A 17,748-nucleotide genomic window follows, 5' to 3' on the forward strand; every position below is an offset into this window, starting at 1 on the left:
ACTGAGGAATCAATAATAGCAGCAAGAAGGGGAGCTGAAAATAACCGAGGGTACCAGACATCCTGATAAGGATTTCCACTTGTTTTCACCATAGTAATTTGGTTAGAGAGAAACATGGCCCCAAGCAGAATTGAGGAGGACAGTTTAGAATAAAGCACATTCCTGAATATGTAGTGATTGTAAGAAATTACTTTATTCCAATAAGCTAGCTGGAATTAGTATTATTCATTTTCATTTGTACTTATTTATCATAATTTTGTATTATTTGGAATAATAATGATAGTTATTTCTTATTCAAAATTGAAAAAAAAAACACACTGAACAACACCAAACTTCATCTGTTTTAAAGCATTTGGAGGACACTGGCCACTGAGCCAAGGGAAGAATTCCTGCTACAACTAACCTGTTTTAAAGATGTAAATCATTGACAATACTTATAGAGATGTTAGTTATCTGTATTATCATGATTGCCACAAAGCTATAATTGCCAATGTCATGTGCTCTTCACCTTCACATTTCCAGTATTTTTTGCCTGTGTGCTGGGGAATAAAAATATCGTCAGAGCTACTGATGCCTTTTTTCAGAGGTGGTTTCCACTGTGATCCCTCTACTCTTTACTGTAGTAATTTCTCTAGGAAATAAAATTTCTCCTTAAACATAACTGTTTCTGCATACAGAAATTATTTAGTAATGACCTCACATAAAATAATAGGAGAAAACAACAACAACAACAAAAACAACAACAACCAGAAATTGGGAATTAACAAGACATAAAAAAATCCCCTGCTGTATCCTTTGCTTTTTATGCTGGATCCTACATCTTGACCCTCATCTTAGCATTTCTGTGTCATCCAAACAATCCAGCACATGTGCAGGATTACTTTCATGACTGATCCTATTGTTTTGGGTCCTGCTAGACATATGAGTAAACTTATGTGTTAATATGTTAACACATTATTAAGGCTTTGTTAATGTTAATGTTAATAAGGTTTTGCAGGCTTAGAAACTCTTTATCCCAACTTCATCTTCACAGTCGTCCACAAAGACCCTCCAATTCCAGCAGCCTTTGCTCACAGACAGATAAACAGAGCAGGGGACCAAGGAACGTGAATTGGCCTGGAGTCAGGGCAATGAAGCCTCGTTTTATTCTGAGCTTCTCGAGTCTGATCTCCTCGTTCCTTTTCTGATTATGGCTCTACGCTCAGTGAAAGCCCTGCCAGAACGTCCCAAGTGTCAGCTGCATTTTAGAACAAGTATTTGAGGCTATGAAAAATGCAAGGTAGTCAGTGTATCTATTATGAATTGTTTTGTAATACATTCACATGAAAAATGCTTGTGAATTTTAGTAAAAAATTATATACAGTGTCTGAATTTTGTCTTGAATCAGTCAGTTTGTGGGTCTAGGAGAACTGTTTTCATCATTTTGAAAAAGGATATCCTGTGAAATATATTAAAATCCAGATGCAAGTTTTTTTGTTGTTGTTGTTATTATTATTTTTATTATTTTTATCAGGTTAGCCAAAATACCAGCAAGGTTATGGAACTAATAAACTAAATCCTATGCTCATGTGACTCAATTGCCTCTAGTGTGAAGCTAAGTCTGACTTAAAGATTCAAATATATGGAGTGTTTGTACAGTAGATGTGAAATTAGTATATCTAAGCATTAAATCACGAGTAAGTGTTATCCATCTCCTAAGTATATTAATGTACTGCATCATGTATGCTGTACTTTAATGTGCTTATATTAAATTTAAAGTGGCAGGAGGCAATCTATTTGGATATTTGAAAGTGAAATGCTTTTCCTTTTTTTTTTTTTATTTTTTATTTTTTTCCAAAACAGTTAAATGTTCTGGTTTTCTGGTGATTCTGTGTCATCTTGGCAGGTAAGACGAGCAGCTTTTTGGGAAATCCTGTACTACCTAGCATGTGAGGCAGCTGAGCAACAAGGCAAGTCACAGAAGTGCTAGATTCTACTTTCATCTCACATTTTACCTACATAGGTAGACAAAGGTGGAAGAAAATCTCATTTAGGGCACAAGAGGCACAGAAGGTGAATTGGGTAGGAACAAGAGGAATGGAGGATGTATCTGACTGAAGATACAGTTCATGTTCATGTGCAATGAATAATGTAAAGGCTCAGTTTGGAGGCAGAAACATTTGGAACAGAGGTTTCAGGTCTGTCCTGCATCATCATGATGGCTGGTGATTGCTGGAGCCCTTATCCTCATCTGTGTCACCTCAGCTAGAATGCTGAGTCCCAGACTCCGTTTTCTACTTGTCCTTACCCTGTACCTCCTGCTGTTCTTGACCATTTATACAAAACATTTTATAAGCAGAACATGACCTGTCATTTCAGCAGAGGAAGGCTTATTTTTGGCCTAATTCTAATGGCAAGTTTATATTATATCTGTTAAAGAAATCCAATCCCAGACTGTGGGTTTGTCAGCCAGAACATGGCCTGCTGTAGACATAGAAATATGGAAAGAACTCCAGACACTCATCCTGTCTGGCAGAAAAATCCTTATCTGCAGGCACCGTGCACGTCTTCAAATGAAGGGCTGCGCCCTGCAAACAGCAGCATCTTGCGTCAGCACCTCCACCCCTGCCGCACACTGGATCTGCTGGAAGGCAGCGCGTGGAGATAGGGATCTTCCAAGTGGGAGTGCTCCTCTGTGTCGGGGAGCAGGGTTGCCCACACCTGCACCTCAGGAGACTGCAATTAAAATCCCCTCCCGTGTTCTACTGCTCTTCCAGGCAGACCGCTGCGGCTCTGTGGGCTCTGCCTGCATGTGCTCTCAGCCTGCTTGGTGCATCTGTGGTACTGCTCCACCTCAGCTGCAAGGCACAAACCCAGCCTTTTGAGCATTTCAAGAGTTTTGGAACCTGGATTTAGGTGGCATATCAGCTTAACTGTGACCAGGAGTGTCCAGGTGGTACAATTCCTGCCTACCAGCAGTTAGAGGTGAATAGCCATCTGTTTTACTCCTAGAGTCGAGGTTTGACTCAGTTATTCTCTGTGATTCAAAAACAACATACAAACATTGAAAAAAAACATAAAAACTACCAATTCCACCGGTGGGGGGGGCGCCCCCCGAGGATATCAGCTCTTTCATTGCCTTGGTAGCATTCTCAAGAGCGCTACAGAAGTCTGTTTTCAATCTCAGCCATGGTCCCAAATAGGTGCCTTTGGCACCATCATGGCTGCAAAATAAGAAGCAAGGCTCACAGGCACCAAACGTGTGCATGTCCTGGATTCCCTCTGCCTCCGGCTTGTAAGGAGGCAGCAAAAGCAGCGAGGCTGAGCCTTGACATCCTTAATTTATTTTTTATATATGTTTTTATTTATTTTTTTTTATTTTTTATTTATTTTACCCCTCCGGTTTATTGCCTTCAGGCGATGTAAGCGCACTGCACAGCTGCTGCTCGTCCACTGGATGGTACCAAGCCTCCGAGCATCACCGGGCACCGCGGCTGAGCTTAGTGCAGGGCTGACCCGGCTGGCCCTGGGGGCTAGCGGGCTGCTCTCCTTTGAAGACCGCGGAGGCCACCCTCGGCCAGCGTTGGCTTGCCACCTCGGGGACGCGCCGTGCATACATTATGCAAAACGCCCCCCGCCCGGGTGAATAAATTATGCTAATGAGGGAGGAGAGGGGAAAGGAAGGGAGGGGGGGGGCTTCCCTGCCCTGGGGAGCCCGCAGGCAGGTGGGGAGAGGGGGGGAACAACAAGTCTCGGCGGCCCGGGGAGGGGGAGGGAGAGGGAGAAAGGAGGGGGAGGGGGACGGGGAGGGGAAAGAAGGAGGGGGAGGGGAAAGAAGGAGGGGGAGGGGAAAGAGGAGCAGCGGGGGGGACTCCCCCCCGCCCCAAACTCCTCTGACAAGTGGCCCGGCGGCCGCAGAGCGCTCCCAGCACCGGGCGGGCACCAGCCGCGGGGGCTCGACCCACTCTAGAGCCTCCGACCCCCGCCGCTGCTCGGGGGCTGCGGGGGGAGCCCCTCTAAGTGCGACAGCCAGCTGTCCGTCCGTTTTTGTTTTTTTTTTTCCTTGTTTCTTGCCGTCCTGCCTTCCCGTTATTTCGTTTTCCCGCCATTTATCATTATTATTATCATTATTATTATTGTTTTGTTGCCGCTGTTTGCAAACTACTCGCCTCCATGGGGGGTGGAGGAAAGGAAATAAAAGCTGCCGCAGCTGAAGGGTACGAAAGTATGCGGGGGAAGAGCCGGGGAGCCGCAGGACGGGATGGCAGCGAGCGGCCGGGCTGCTCCGGGGAGCGCTGCCCGCGGCCGTGCGGCTCGGGGCTGGCCGCCCTCCTCTCGGCGCTGGCGGCCGCATGCTGCCTCTACCTGGGGGTGCGGACCAGCGACCTCCAGGCCAGGCTGGCAGCCATCGAGGAAACCCGAGGGGGGTCCTCGGCGGCCGCCGTTCCGCTCCCGCCGCTGCCTGGCTTTTCCCTGGAGCAGCTGAACGCGATGATGCAGGAGAAAGTGGAGCGGCTCCTCGCCCAGGTGTGCGGGACCGGATGGGACAAGGGGGGGACAATGGAAGGATGATCTGGGAGTGGGTGCTGAGAGCCCTTGTGGGATCAGGGGAGGCCGGTGGGGGGCGAGGGGGCAGCTCTGCGGGCGGCCAGGGGAGTGGGAAAGAGAAAGGGTTGGGATGAGGATGGGGGAGAGCAGTGATGGGGGGCTTGGGGAGGCGACTATTGAGGTGTTGGAGGTGACTACTGAGGCTGGGAGACTTGGGTGGTGACCACTGATGGGGGGTCGGGGGGTTCACAGGGTGGCCATCACACTGGAAACCCTGAGGGTTTTCTTCCTGTGAGTCCCTGTGCTTATCCCCTGTGTTTGTAAGAAAAATGCAATTAAAAAGTATGGGGGTGTTTGCGAGGGGTAGTGGAGGTGGGAGAGAGCTGGTGGGTTTCTTTCAGCAGTTGTAGGGGTGGAGGGGTCAGGGATGGAGGCTGGGTCGAGTCCAAGTGAAGGAGCCCCGGCTGGTTGTGCAGCCTGTGAGCGACCTGTAAGCCGTGGTTTGCAGGCTTGCAGTTTGCAGGCATGCAGGTCTGCAACGCTTGGCCAAGCCTGCTGAGTCCCCTCACGCTGCTTCTCTTGCCCACAGAAGTCCTATGAGCACTTGGCAAAAATACGAGTCGTGAGAGAAGTGCCTCCAGAATGCAGCTGCCCACCAGGTAACAGGCACAACCTGCAAATCTCTCCTCTTGCAGGCTTGTAATCCTGGGGGTTTGCGTCCCGCGTGTTTCAGATACACCTAAGTCAGGTCAAGGGGATGTTTCTTCAGTCAGCACCTATGCATTTGGTGGGAAAGGTGTAAAGCCCAGAACTGTATTGCATTTCCACTGTGGCACTGGATAGTATATACATGAGTTAAAAATCCAGCGCTAGGTTGGAAGATGCCGAACAATAACACTTATCAAGAAGTTAACAATCTACCATAGCAAGAAGAAATAGTCTCAATCTTAAACAGGGTAGTACTGAATCAAGGCATTGTGTTCTCGGTTTAGGAAGTCAAACAAAAATTCCTAGTGAAAATTTATAACAAACCTTATAATAAGCAGAGAATGCATTGCAAGTCAGCAGCGAGTACGTACGAGAGCTTTTTCAGTGGTATCTTGTTTTCATGGAATAGCGGATGAAAGCAGTTCCCCTTGGAAGGGATGGCAGGTTTCACACTGAGGATTCAGAACTGCATTTGTTTATGCAACCTGTGATGTTGCTTGACTTTGGAAATAGGGATTTCCAATATTGGGATCAGTTGTTTGTGTGCACACAGTGATGTTGTCTGTGCTTTTGGTGGTGCTTTTTGACAGTCTCATGACTGTCAATATTGTGCTAGCTGTACAAATGTCTGATGACATGTACCCAAGTTCAAAGGGCATCTTAAAAGCGAAGAAAATGATGCTAATGTTTCACGGGTGATGTAGGAATTCCAGCATCCTCTGTGTGATGAAGCATGATGCACACGCAGTGTATTTTACATACCCTCACACCCCGTATAGAGAAAAGAGCGCATTACCTTTACAGGTAGAATATTGACGATCAGCGAGAGCTGAGCTGATGGTAATGTTTGCCAGTAGAACTATGCACTTAAGTAAGGCTCTCTTTTAGTTAAGGGTGTAAGCCCTGCCAAGCTCTTTGATCTGAAGGAGCTACTGAACTTCATTGTACAGTATTTTATGTACAATGTGCAGTATCACAGTGTTATGCTGATATTACAACTGAGAACAGAATATTTTACTGGCTGGTATAGGAATTACTGTGGCTAGTGTGAAAGGAATAATGTACATGACAGACTGTTGTAAAGGAACATATAGAATTGCTCAGCTCTTGGCTAGTTTTGCTAAGAAACTTTGGTTTACTGCTGTACTATACATGTATATTTACTTCCTTTAAGACTGACATGAGTGTACGGTGTTGATTTTATTTTTCTGTTGCTGAACTACAATAATTACAGGGTTTAAGTTTGTGCATTAAAAATAAATGGGGATTGCTCATCATGTTGTATGCAAAGATGTACTCTGTGAGACCAAAATGCTGTTGAATCTGATTCCAAGCAGACTCACTTTGTTCTCCTTGTTTAGATCCGTTTGTTATGTTTTCACTTACCGCTTTCACACTAAAGGTCAGTACCTACTGTTTCACAGTTGTGTTGTATGGTGTTTTATTTCCCCACTACCACTAGAGCTCCACATTATACCAATTTTTACCTGACCTTTACTATTAAGAAGTGTGTTTTATCAAATAGATGATCATCAGCAGAATATCTTTCACGTGCATTGTAAAAATACTCACTTAGGTGGAAGTCAGAATAAAGTGATCTGGGAAATATCTTCAAGGGAGTAAGATTCATAAGATAAGAAAACTTCTATGAATAGTATTTTTTATTTTTATTTTTTATTTTTCCACAGAGGAGACTGGCTGTTATGGGGATTAGAAATGTGATACAGAGCTTTTCACCTCTGGGTAGCTATTTCAGTTTGGAAGCAAGTTTTATAGTGACTGGAAGGTATTGCCATGCAATAGCCTCATTTTGGACAGCTTAAAATGCATTGATGCTCTTGTGCTTGTTGCCAGTGGACAGGTGTCTGCATCAAAATGGCATCATCCTGGAAGCTGTGTCTGAGAGAAGAGCAGAGCGGCCCCACCACCTGAGTACTGGGCTTTCCTGGTGGCAGGTATTAGGCAGAGCAGGAGAGGATAGAACAAATAAATTGTTGTTCCTTCATTTGGTGCAGTTTGTTGTGCTTGCTTTTAGGCTGTACATGATGTGCTTTTATTTTTATCCTTAATGCTGCAGTTACAAGTCTGGATGGCTATGTTCAGAAAGGAATTTGGTTTAATAGGAAAAGAATCATGGAAACTCTTTTTTTTCTGTTGTCTGCTATTTGCAATGCCAAAGAGTAAATTACCTCTCTGCTTCACCACATAGCTCCATTTTTGGTGATTTATTCTGCTCAGATACTGCATCTCTTGCCTGGGTTTACGTAATAATACAATATATGTCTGTTAGACATGGCTTTGGAAAGCCCTAATGGTCCACAGGGGATTCTTGAATGACCCCTGCGCTGTAAGAAAAGGGCTGCTGCCACATGGCCACCAAAGAAGTTTCCATCATCCTGTTCTCTAAAGAGAAATAAAGATTATTTAAAATTAAGTTCCTTTGCCTTCTACCAAAAGGAGAGAGGGAAGTTTAGTTTGTAGGTGGAAGGGTGAGAATGTGGTCTCAGATTTAGGGTTAAAATTACACAACTGATGTAGATCTCATTAGCTTGAGATGCTCATCCCCTCGTGGCTCTCCATGGTAGGAACTGCATGTTCGAAGGAAACTGGGTTTGAGTGGCTTGGATGCTTAAGGCAGCCAGATTCACAGCTGCTTATAACTTGAAAAGCTATCCACGTGTAGCTCCCTGTAACTCAACAGCAGTCTTCAACATTGTCTAGACTGCAGAGGAGTTTCTCTGATTTTAAAAACTTGTTTTTTTTTACCAAATGCATTTTCTAATTATTGCTTATTTTCTTTTACAAGTCACACAACCTAAGGAGATGTTGAATTTTGATTTTAATTCTGCAGGACTAAAACCAGATACCCCTAAATTTGTAAGTGTTTTTAAATGACAATAGCAGGCATTCTTTCTCTTAAAGCAGAGTAGAGAAGTTTGAAATGTAAATGCGTGTGACATTCCTCTTAAATTACCTCAGTTCTAACAAGAATACTGCAGTCACTGCTGGCAGCTAGTCCTCCACACATAGGACTAGGGGCAAACTGAGTGGCTAAAATAACTTAAAGCTTAATATATTCATTTCCCTCTGTTTCCCAGGTATATTAATTATTTTAAATTAATGTTTCCCAACCACAACAGATGAACAGAAAAGTAGGTGTGTAGGTAACTATTTCATATGTTTGAATCTTTCCTTAAATGGCTCTGGTGGCACAATCAGTTTTTACAAGGCATGGTGCTGGATACTTACTGCTAAGCACCAGGATTTACACTGTTGTGGACGGAGTAACACTTGCAGATGACACAGGGCTACTCCTGATGCAGTGGAGTTACAGGAAATTCTTAACTCTTAGTAGTTTTAGACTCTTTTCATCCAAACAGTACTCCAGTGCACGCACACATAGCTTCTGTTGAAGCATATGGGTCCTAAGCACATGCTCGTGTGTCTTGGTGGATTGAGCCTTTCTGTGCCGGATGGGTCAAGTCCTTTGAACTTGTGTTCATGTGCCACAATGTCTCACTCCATAAGCAGCCTTCAGTGAGCTCACTTATGTGGTGAGGTTGGCAGGCGTAGGAGTGAAGTCTGTAGGTGTAGAAGGCTCAGACTGGTAAGTGGTAAGGTGAGCAGTTAATTATGTGTGGTTCAGTAGGTAAGCTTCTGTTAATTTCAGTGAAGTGAGCTTTAGGACTGGGTGACCATTGCTTAAGAAAAAACATGATTTGGCCTATAACATTTTGAGAAAGCCTGTGAAAGAATGAAAGAAAGACTTTTGTCCATAAATGTTTCATTAACGTTTTCAGAAGTGTTAAATTAATTACACTTTTCCTTTCCTCTTTTTTCCCAGAAGCAGCAAAAAAATGAATCCTTTGCTAAAAATAAATAAATAAAAAATGTTATAATAAAGTCCTTTTTTTTTTTTTTTTAAAAAAAAAAAAAAAAAAAGCTATTATATAAATAGGAATGCCATACATTTCTTTAAATGTGCATTGGTGAAGGGCAGGTTGCAAAATATGATAGATAGTCTTTATCTCTAACTACTGTGACACACTATGTGCACAGTATAGTTTGCACATAAAATGACTGCAGCTTTTTCTTCATTTCTTCCACAGAGCATAAGCTGAACTTCACTGAGGGGCACTTGGCAAAGTTGACTACTTTTCTTCTTTACTTGTAATTTATTTTTGTTTTTCTTTGCCACAGACAATGTTTACATTCCGTGACTGTTTCTCTGGTATTTTCCCCATCAGGAAATCTGCATTTATTTTCCCTTTGTGTTCAAATACCTGTAGCTTCAAACCTTTTCCAGACATGGACACTACCATTGGTCTTCTTTCCTAGCCATCTATTTTGTGCTGTTATAGCAATCATGTCATTCTGATTCTCCATCTCAGTCTTAAAGAGCCTTATGTTTTGGCATTTGATGTACCTTCTCCTTCACTGTGCAATTTGCTATGACTTGGTTATAAAGCTTGTTTCAGTCAAGTTGGGTGTACATAGACTTGGTTTATATCAGATCATCATCAGATGAAACACCATAAGCCAAGTTTTTTGGTGGATGGAGAATATCAGTTGGTCTTCCTTTGGTTACAGTAAATCTAGTGGGAAAAGTGTGTTCTACAGTGATAGTTCTCCAAGATGATGAACAGAATCTCCAAGATGCTGTATGTATTTTGGTAGTAGCATGGATGGAAAAAATGAATTCATTTTCCTAGCATCCCAATTTTGTCCTTCTAAGCACCTAAGATTTGTTCTGACATGTGGTGGAGATAGATGAAAAGACTTCAGGCACTCAGGATTTAGGCACTCTGTTATTTCCCTGTGTTCCAGAAAGACTGTTTCCTGGAGCATTTTGATTAGTGAGGCTGAGAGAATGGAGGATAAATCAATTTGGGGGATTAAAAGAATCCAGAAATTATTAGCAGGGTATTACTTCTGTTTTTTAGAATTAGAGGGAAGTATTTTTGTAAGACCAAAGAGGTAAAGAAAAGGGGAGCTGACTTAAATGTTTACTGGCAGAGAGACCCAAAAGAAAATACAGATAGATATAGAAAGTATCAAAAGCATTTTTCCCTGTTACTTAAAATTCCTGTGTGTACTACCCATACCTAGCTGCCAGCACTACTTATTTCTGCCATGTCTGTATCATCTATCTATATCATCTATTTGCTGAATGTGGTGCTCAGCTTTAATTTTGTAATTTTTCTGACAGGGCTTTGAGCTATTCTTTCATACCTTCACTGGTTTGATATTTTTCATTTCAGTTCCTAGATAAAGATGTTTATTGATGTGCAGCAGCATGCAACCTTCCAGGTAGTCTGTCTTGTTTGGATGACTGATTAGAGATACTGTTTTTTCCCTTCAGAACAGATAAAATATATTTTATTGGCCAAGATATGACCTTTTAATTCTGTTGCCTCTAGGTGAGGATGTAGGGTGTGCAGCATGATGAATGAAACATGATGTGGCTCAAAGCAGAACTGATCGACAGCAAACTGCACCAGATTTCTCTTCTGTAACATTACTGATGTCAATGGCTAAAGCAAAAGCTGATTTGATCACATAAGTGTTATTAACAAAACATTTTTTCTTGAGTTAATATTTATTGAGCTAGCACAGATTGTCAAATGAGGTGTATTTAAAGAAAAAAAAAAAAAAAGATTTTTTGTCTGCATTAAGTATTCTTTAATGCATGTATTTTACTTCTGCAAGCCTTTTGCTTATATTTCCTTCCAAATGGCAGCTGTCTATCTTGAAGAACTGCTTAAGTGTCAAAGCAGTTCAACTACAGTGGATCTTGCAGTGTGAGAAGTGACTGTTAAAGCCAATTTAGGAGCAGTACTTTTTTTGTGTGTGTGTTTTTCTTAAATTGTCAATGCTTGTATCTATAAATTAAGAGTCTTTAGAGCTTGGATAACTGAGTTCAATTCAACAGTACTTATGCTGTTTCTTCATGCTCACCCTCAGCCCTTTCTGTTAAGGTTAAGAGGCTGTTTAGAATGTGTTGCTACAAGGATGGATTACTGCACCTGCATTACAGTGCTCATCCTCCTTCTCACTACCTTCTGAATTTACTGGCTGCAGCCTACCTGTCTATTTTTTTTTTTTTTTTTTTTTTTTTTGTATACTTAGAACTGTAAAAATCAGCTAGCTATCAAACTGACAGAATCTGTCTTTACAGGGCCTTTTAGGTTACCAGAATCATATAATTAATCTATTCAAGGTACCAACCCTGTGAAACCATCGATCTCAATTTAACACATGCAGAACTTGAGTCACGTTGTCTCTTCAGGAAGGCTACTGTACACAGAACAGTTTTCCCTTTCATTGTTTTACTTGATTACATTGCCAGATTTCCTAAAATTCAGCTACAGAAAGGCAATCTGTCTCCTTACTAGAATTATTTAGAAGATGCAAGAGGGTATAGAGTAACACAGTTTGGAAGAAGCACTTATTCCCCTGTATGACTGAAGTGGAAGCTTGCAGTTAGATAATACACACAATAGTGAACACAATGCTGCAGGCTTCTTTTTCAAGGCTTGTGGTCTGTCATGTTTTTACGGCTTAGATTTATAGTAGAGCAAAGCCTGAGAGCAGTGCCAGCTTAAGTTCATGTGCTCATCTCTTAATGAGATTAAGTAGAAAGAAGCTGTTTCTGAGAGCTCAATAAAAATAGAACGTCAGAACAAGTTTTCAAAACCGAGTGCCAAACATCCATGTGCAAGGTTGCTGTTTATTTTTATGTAAATAGCAGCTATTTTTTCCTCTCTGTAGACTGGAAAATCTTTAGAAATACTGGTTTAGATATTACGTTTTATTCATGCTTCTGTACTCTATAGCATGGAAGTACCAAAATGTCATTCTATACTCTACAAATGTATCTGGACAGTCATTGTCAGGTATTTCCTTCCATATGGTTCACAACTGCTGTTTCCAGTCAGTCATGGCTGAATCCAAGTTGTTGGATCTGCCTCAGTTTCATGATTAAATGCAGCAGCCTCATGTAAACGTTCTCATCAGTTTAAAAATGTGCTACTCAGTAAATTGGTAAATGTGTGGTACAATAAGTTGCCAGTGCATAGATGTGCCTGAGCTGAAAAAACATACTGTTTAAATATCTCCATAGGCTGCCTAGTTCTAGTACTTTATACTCAAGTTAGGAAGTGCTTTCTTAGTGAGCAGGCTACAGTTTCCTTATGTGTGAAGTAAATCACTTGTCCTACCCTTTGCGTTCATGAAAAAACCTGATCCTTGTGTGCTCCTTAAAACAGCCTTTTATGTATGTTGCAAGACAGTCTTGCCTGTGATGCTCGCTATAAAACTGATCCTTCCTGCTCCTCCCCTGCTCTTACGTCTTTCCTTATATATTAAAAGCAATTCTCATTTACATGCGCAGCCAAAGGTTTATAGGAACAGACATTTACTTGCAGTTGTAAAAATTGTATGCATGTTGGGCAAAAGTTGTTTCTTGCGCTTTGAAAGCCTTGAAACAGATGATGATGCCTCATAAGCTTTTTGAAGAAGTACAAAATTATTATACACCCTTGTAAATGCTTTTCCTAGAGATGTGTTCTTATGATTATCAAAGAAATGATGATAGTCTTCTGTAGGGCAAAAAACAACAAATGGAATGAACATCTAATAATAGAGATGATAGAACTATAGTTCTTGCTTTTACTTCTAGAATGCTCTGAAAAATAATACAATGATTTCAGAGACTTCTGCAAAGATATGCTCAACAAAGAAGCAACGTACCTGTTAAGCAACAATAGTTTCTCCTTCCCTGTCGTAAAAACTGAGCAGGAAGTTGTCAAGGATGAATAAGGTTTACTTTTCTTTCAAGTGTGTACATGAGGAATAGATGAAGGTCTATTAAAGTCATTGCATTTAGTTTTAAATAGTCTGTTAGCCATTTATTATCTTAGTTTTGGATGTCTGTGAAACTTATCTTGCAATTCATGTGTGTTGGGCAAATGCCTTAGAAAAATTCTCTAATAACTTGTTAAGTATATAGGATTTTATTTATTTATTTTTTTGAAATTTAGAAATTCATTTGCTAATATGTCTTGTTTGGGCTCACAATGGAGAGTGGATCATGTATTCACAAATTCTTGGAGAGGCTGAAAAGGAGGCCATAAAGGGAATAATGATGGACTTGAGTCCATCTAAATAGCTTTCCCTACCCTTTCCTGGTTCTTTACAAGCCCAGCTGAAGGAGTGCAGAGGAGAGGAAGAAGGGGATCAAACAATATTTCTCTCTGATCTTTGATCCTCAGTGAAGCATGCCATACTGTATAATGCAGCAGTGTGACGTTTTGGTACTTCCACGCACTGCTATACTTTGGACACAAGGTAGGCTGCCCACTGAGTCACAGTGACATAGCACAGAATATAGCTCACTTAATGCAACTGGAGGAAGAATTGGATGTCTTGACCTTGCAGGGAAAACCTACGTGAAACCAGGTGGCTGATCCACTGGCTTCCACTGACCAAAATAGCTGGCTTGTACCATTTCCTCGTACTACTTCAGTCCACTGGTATCTGGGAGGTGCTTCCTCTGAGCATTAGAGATCTGTGAGAGGAAAGTATTTTATTTTCTCTTCCTCTTTCCACAACAAACAGAATCAGTTAGCTTATGAGCTTGCCTCTTTTTTACTCTTCAGAAGAGTTTTAGTATTCTTAGGAGTAAGTGGCTGTAGAGTAAGAGCTGTAAACATCATGGGAGGAAGACAGTAAAAAAAAAAAAAAAAAAAAAGTAGTGTCAAGGCCTTTTCTGCTCTGACACTTGCTACTTACCCTGTCTCAACATAAATCCATTTACTTTAAAAATACTCAATGGGAAGATAATGACAAGCAGAGAGGAAAAAGTATCATACCACAAGTATGTTAAAATTTTAGATTATGAATGGAGTTCCTTCCATTTGTATAAGCACATTTGTAGCCTGTTGTCTTTAAGATTATGGTGGAAAACTGCTATTTATAAAGATATGTCTTCTAAAACAATGGGGGGGAATGGGTTGGAAGGAGGAGTTCTGAAACCAGAAAAAATGTGCTGAAAATCAGAGACCAAAATCTTTCCATCAGAGGTGTGGCAGCAATTGCAGTGGATTTATGTATGCATATCTAAAGGCAGAATGGCACCCTGTAATTTGAAGGAAAGTTTGAAGTAAACTCTAGAAAGATATTTCTGTGATTAAGATCATATACTGCCTGCAAACAAGAACATAATTGTCTTCAGACTACCTAGCTTGTGCTGGTATTAGTAGTTGTGTTGCTAGGTTTTGTATATACCAGATGATGGTAGGATTTTAATGGAGGACTGTAGTGCTAAAAGTCAAAGCTTATGCATCTTAAGTTGAGGAGGTATTTCCTTTAGCTGGCAGCTCTAATAATCTCATTTAAGAATATGAGAGCCAGTTGCTTGAAGGCACCCCTCTTCCTCCTCCCCGCCCCATGCCCATTCCCTCTGAGTAAGCTCTTTTTCTAATGTTCTTGGTGTTATTAAAGCAAAGCCTTGATACCTGAGCATAGGGATATGGTCACTGAGGATTAAAAGGATAAGCTCCATAGGTCTGTGGATTAATATTCTCATCTAGAATTAACGTCTAGATAATGCTGAATGGCATCACTATAAAAATATTTTAATGTGTTGACTGTCTCTGTGCTGTCAACTCTTCTGCTGCTTTTTATCAAATGTTCCTTTAATGTGTGCATCTCTACTGCTGTACTACTGGGTACTGCCAGTTGAAAGGATGACAAATGCTGGGAACTGTTGCTTCAGCTTGACATTGAGGTGATTAATATAATATTGATTTTGTGCCCTTCTGCTCCGAGACATGATAGCTGTCTCAAACTATAGTAAAAATACTTTGAATCCTAATTTGATCCTTATGCCATGAGATGTGCTCTGTGCAGATCTACTCAAGCATAGACCAACATGTGGTCACTGGCAACATGGTCCTTTTGGCAATGCTGAGCTTGAACTCTGTGCTTGTCTTTGCTCTCTATCTTGGTGGGGTCCTTGGCAATCATTTGTGTATGTTAATGTGGAGCTGGGGATTGGCTTTGTGGCACCTATAGATGAAAGCACCAGTAGCACAGCAATGGATCATGGTATTTGCTGTAGCTATATACATGTGTTTATGCAGAAGTCATAGTTAAGTAAGGAACATCTTGAGTATGTTTCTGAAATAATGTGTGCACAGAATACTGATGAACCAGAGAGGCTGAAATACACAGTGGCATGGCATCAGTTTAAAATGAACTAGTGCTTAGACAGCCATTGTCAATACTTAGAGTTGGCATCTTTGTCATGATGACAGCCATGTTTGTAGAAGGCTGGCAATGTTTTTGCATGTGAAGATGAAGTGTTTTTCCAATGCAGCAAGCATGCAAGTGCACTGTATTTCTTTAGTGTAGGGAGACAAATCTTAGTGAAGAGAGATTAGTAGTGAAGTGTGACAGTTGTGGATTTATTTCACTGTAGGACAGCTTTGCTTAGTTTAAATTCCAGGCTGAGCCATATCCTGAATTGCACGAGGAAGACTTTCTTCTGGCACATTCAATTAAGAGGCAGTGTATAATCTGTTATCATGGCCAGCTAAGAAGAAGCACCAACTTTGAAAAGTGAACCACCAGCAATGAATGAAAAATATAAGATAGCTGAAATCCTCACCTTTTTTTCCTTGAAACAGTTTTGCTGCTACAAGGTGGTCTGTTCTTGTATTCTGAACAGTTTCAGTCCATTCTAGGATAGTACAAAATTAGTGTTCACTATGTGAAATGGAACACTCCGGAAAAAAATTGAGCGCACCATTAGAGGAAACCATGCTTAATGGATTATAGCAAAGAAAACTAAGCAACAGTCCTGTGTTGTAACTATTCTGTTATAGAGCTGTAAAGGCAGGGTAGAATGTGTTCATTCCTAAGTTTTTCTGTGTGCGAGATAGGATTGATGTAAATGTTGTATACATTAATCAAAGCATCCTGAAGACTTGCATGTACAAAGTATTCCTTATTACAAATAAAGTTACTGTTTTTGAGGAGCAGAACTTTTGTTCTCAAAATGCATTTCTCTCTTCTTGATCAGCATTATGACCATGCTCCTTTTTGATTACTGAGACAGAACATAATCAATAGAATCTGATGTTCATTTTCTGAGGATACTTGAATGAGATCCCATGTAGCGCTCTGTGGTGGTTTCACACTGATGGTCATCTGAACTCCACCTTGATACAAACTCCACTCCAACTTGATGCAAATGCATCAGTTTGAAATGATGCAACCTTCTGGGAGGTTTGTTTGTTTTGGAGGACTTTAGTTTTTAAAAAACAACCTAAACCAGAAGAACCTTTATATTAGAAGAGGTGACCAATGCCAGATCAGATAACTTGCTCAGGGACAGAAGCAGCTTCTTGTGCTACCAGAATTTCTAATGCCCAAATGTCATTTTACTTTTTAACTTGTGGTATGTGAACATAGTCTTTAACTGTAGTTCTGACTGACAATAGTCAGACCCAATATATGCAGATACACTACTTCATATGAATAGTCCCACAGATTTTAACTGAAATCAGTAGCTACTTTGGAGTCAGATCTGAGCATGCCCACCCACCACTTTAGATCCTTGTGCATACTTGTTTATATGTGCAGGCATTATCATTGACTTTTTATCATTTGATTTATAGTTCTTTCCCATAGTATAAATGTTATTTTTATTCATTTACCATTTATTCTTTCAATTCTTTGAGTAAGAACATTATTTATGTTTGTACTTATAAGAATACTAAATTAGTTTTGTTATGTTGTAAGAGTTATGGTCACTTTGGGGATAGCCTGCGCAATATTAAAAAAAAAAAAAAAAAGGTATTTATTTTTATGTGAGAGTTACATAGTCTCACATTTCAATTTGTAGTTCACAGACCTATGAATATTGTATTGTACTGAAGACTGTTGATTAGAAGTGATTAGATCCAATTACCAGAAATTGAACAGAAGTGTTAAAAATACCAGTTTTGAGGTATAGAAATAGATAGACCAGTATGCATAGATGGACCTTCTTCATTTTGTTACCAACGTGACTGAATCTTGCATATGCATGTGTTCATGCTTACAGAAGAGGTGTTCCTTCTGTTTAGCTCAGACCCCTGTTTTAATGCTCGTAGCTAGCTCTCTCATTCCCTGCTTTCCTGACGCTATGCTTGAAAAGTCACTATTTGCTGAACCCAAATGTTCCTTTCATTATTTAACAAGTTGTACTTCACAAATTTCTTTGCCTGCAGTGGTATAAAAATGTTTCACATGTAGGTTCCCGTTTGGGTTGTCAAAATCTGGAGTAAGTGTGTTAGCGGAGGGGAGAAAACCTCACTCTGTTGTTAAGACACATCCATTCTGGGAAGATAATCCACTTGTCTGTGACTGAGATGTGAGGAGAAATGCACCATAGTCAGAGACAAGTGCCTTTTTCAATGAGCCTTCTAAGATAGCCTTTTTTCAATGAGCCTTCTAAGATAGCCT

The 17,748-nt window shown here is 40.8% G+C and overlaps 1 protein-coding gene across 1 annotated transcript in view; it reads left to right on the forward strand.

The window, feature by feature from the left end:
- The first annotated feature begins 4,063 nt into the window (after positions 1–4,063).
- The window catches only part of COL25A1 (collagen type XXV alpha 1 chain), a 314,583-nt gene continuing 300,898 nt past the window's right edge, over positions 4,064–17,748 (forward strand). Inside the window, exons 1-2 of the mRNA XM_035324280.1 lie at positions 4,064–4,506; positions 5,117–5,186. Of these exons, the coding sequence (XP_035180171.1) occupies positions 4,153–4,506; positions 5,117–5,186 (424 nt within the window). The 5' untranslated portion in view covers positions 4,064–4,152. The remainder of the gene's footprint in view (positions 4,507–5,116; positions 5,187–17,748) is intronic.

The sequence above is a fragment of the Oxyura jamaicensis genome, chromosome 4 (assembly GCF_011077185.1).
Source record: "Oxyura jamaicensis isolate SHBP4307 breed ruddy duck chromosome 4, BPBGC_Ojam_1.0, whole genome shotgun sequence".
Lineage (NCBI taxonomy): Eukaryota > Metazoa > Chordata > Aves > Anseriformes > Anatidae > Oxyura > Oxyura jamaicensis.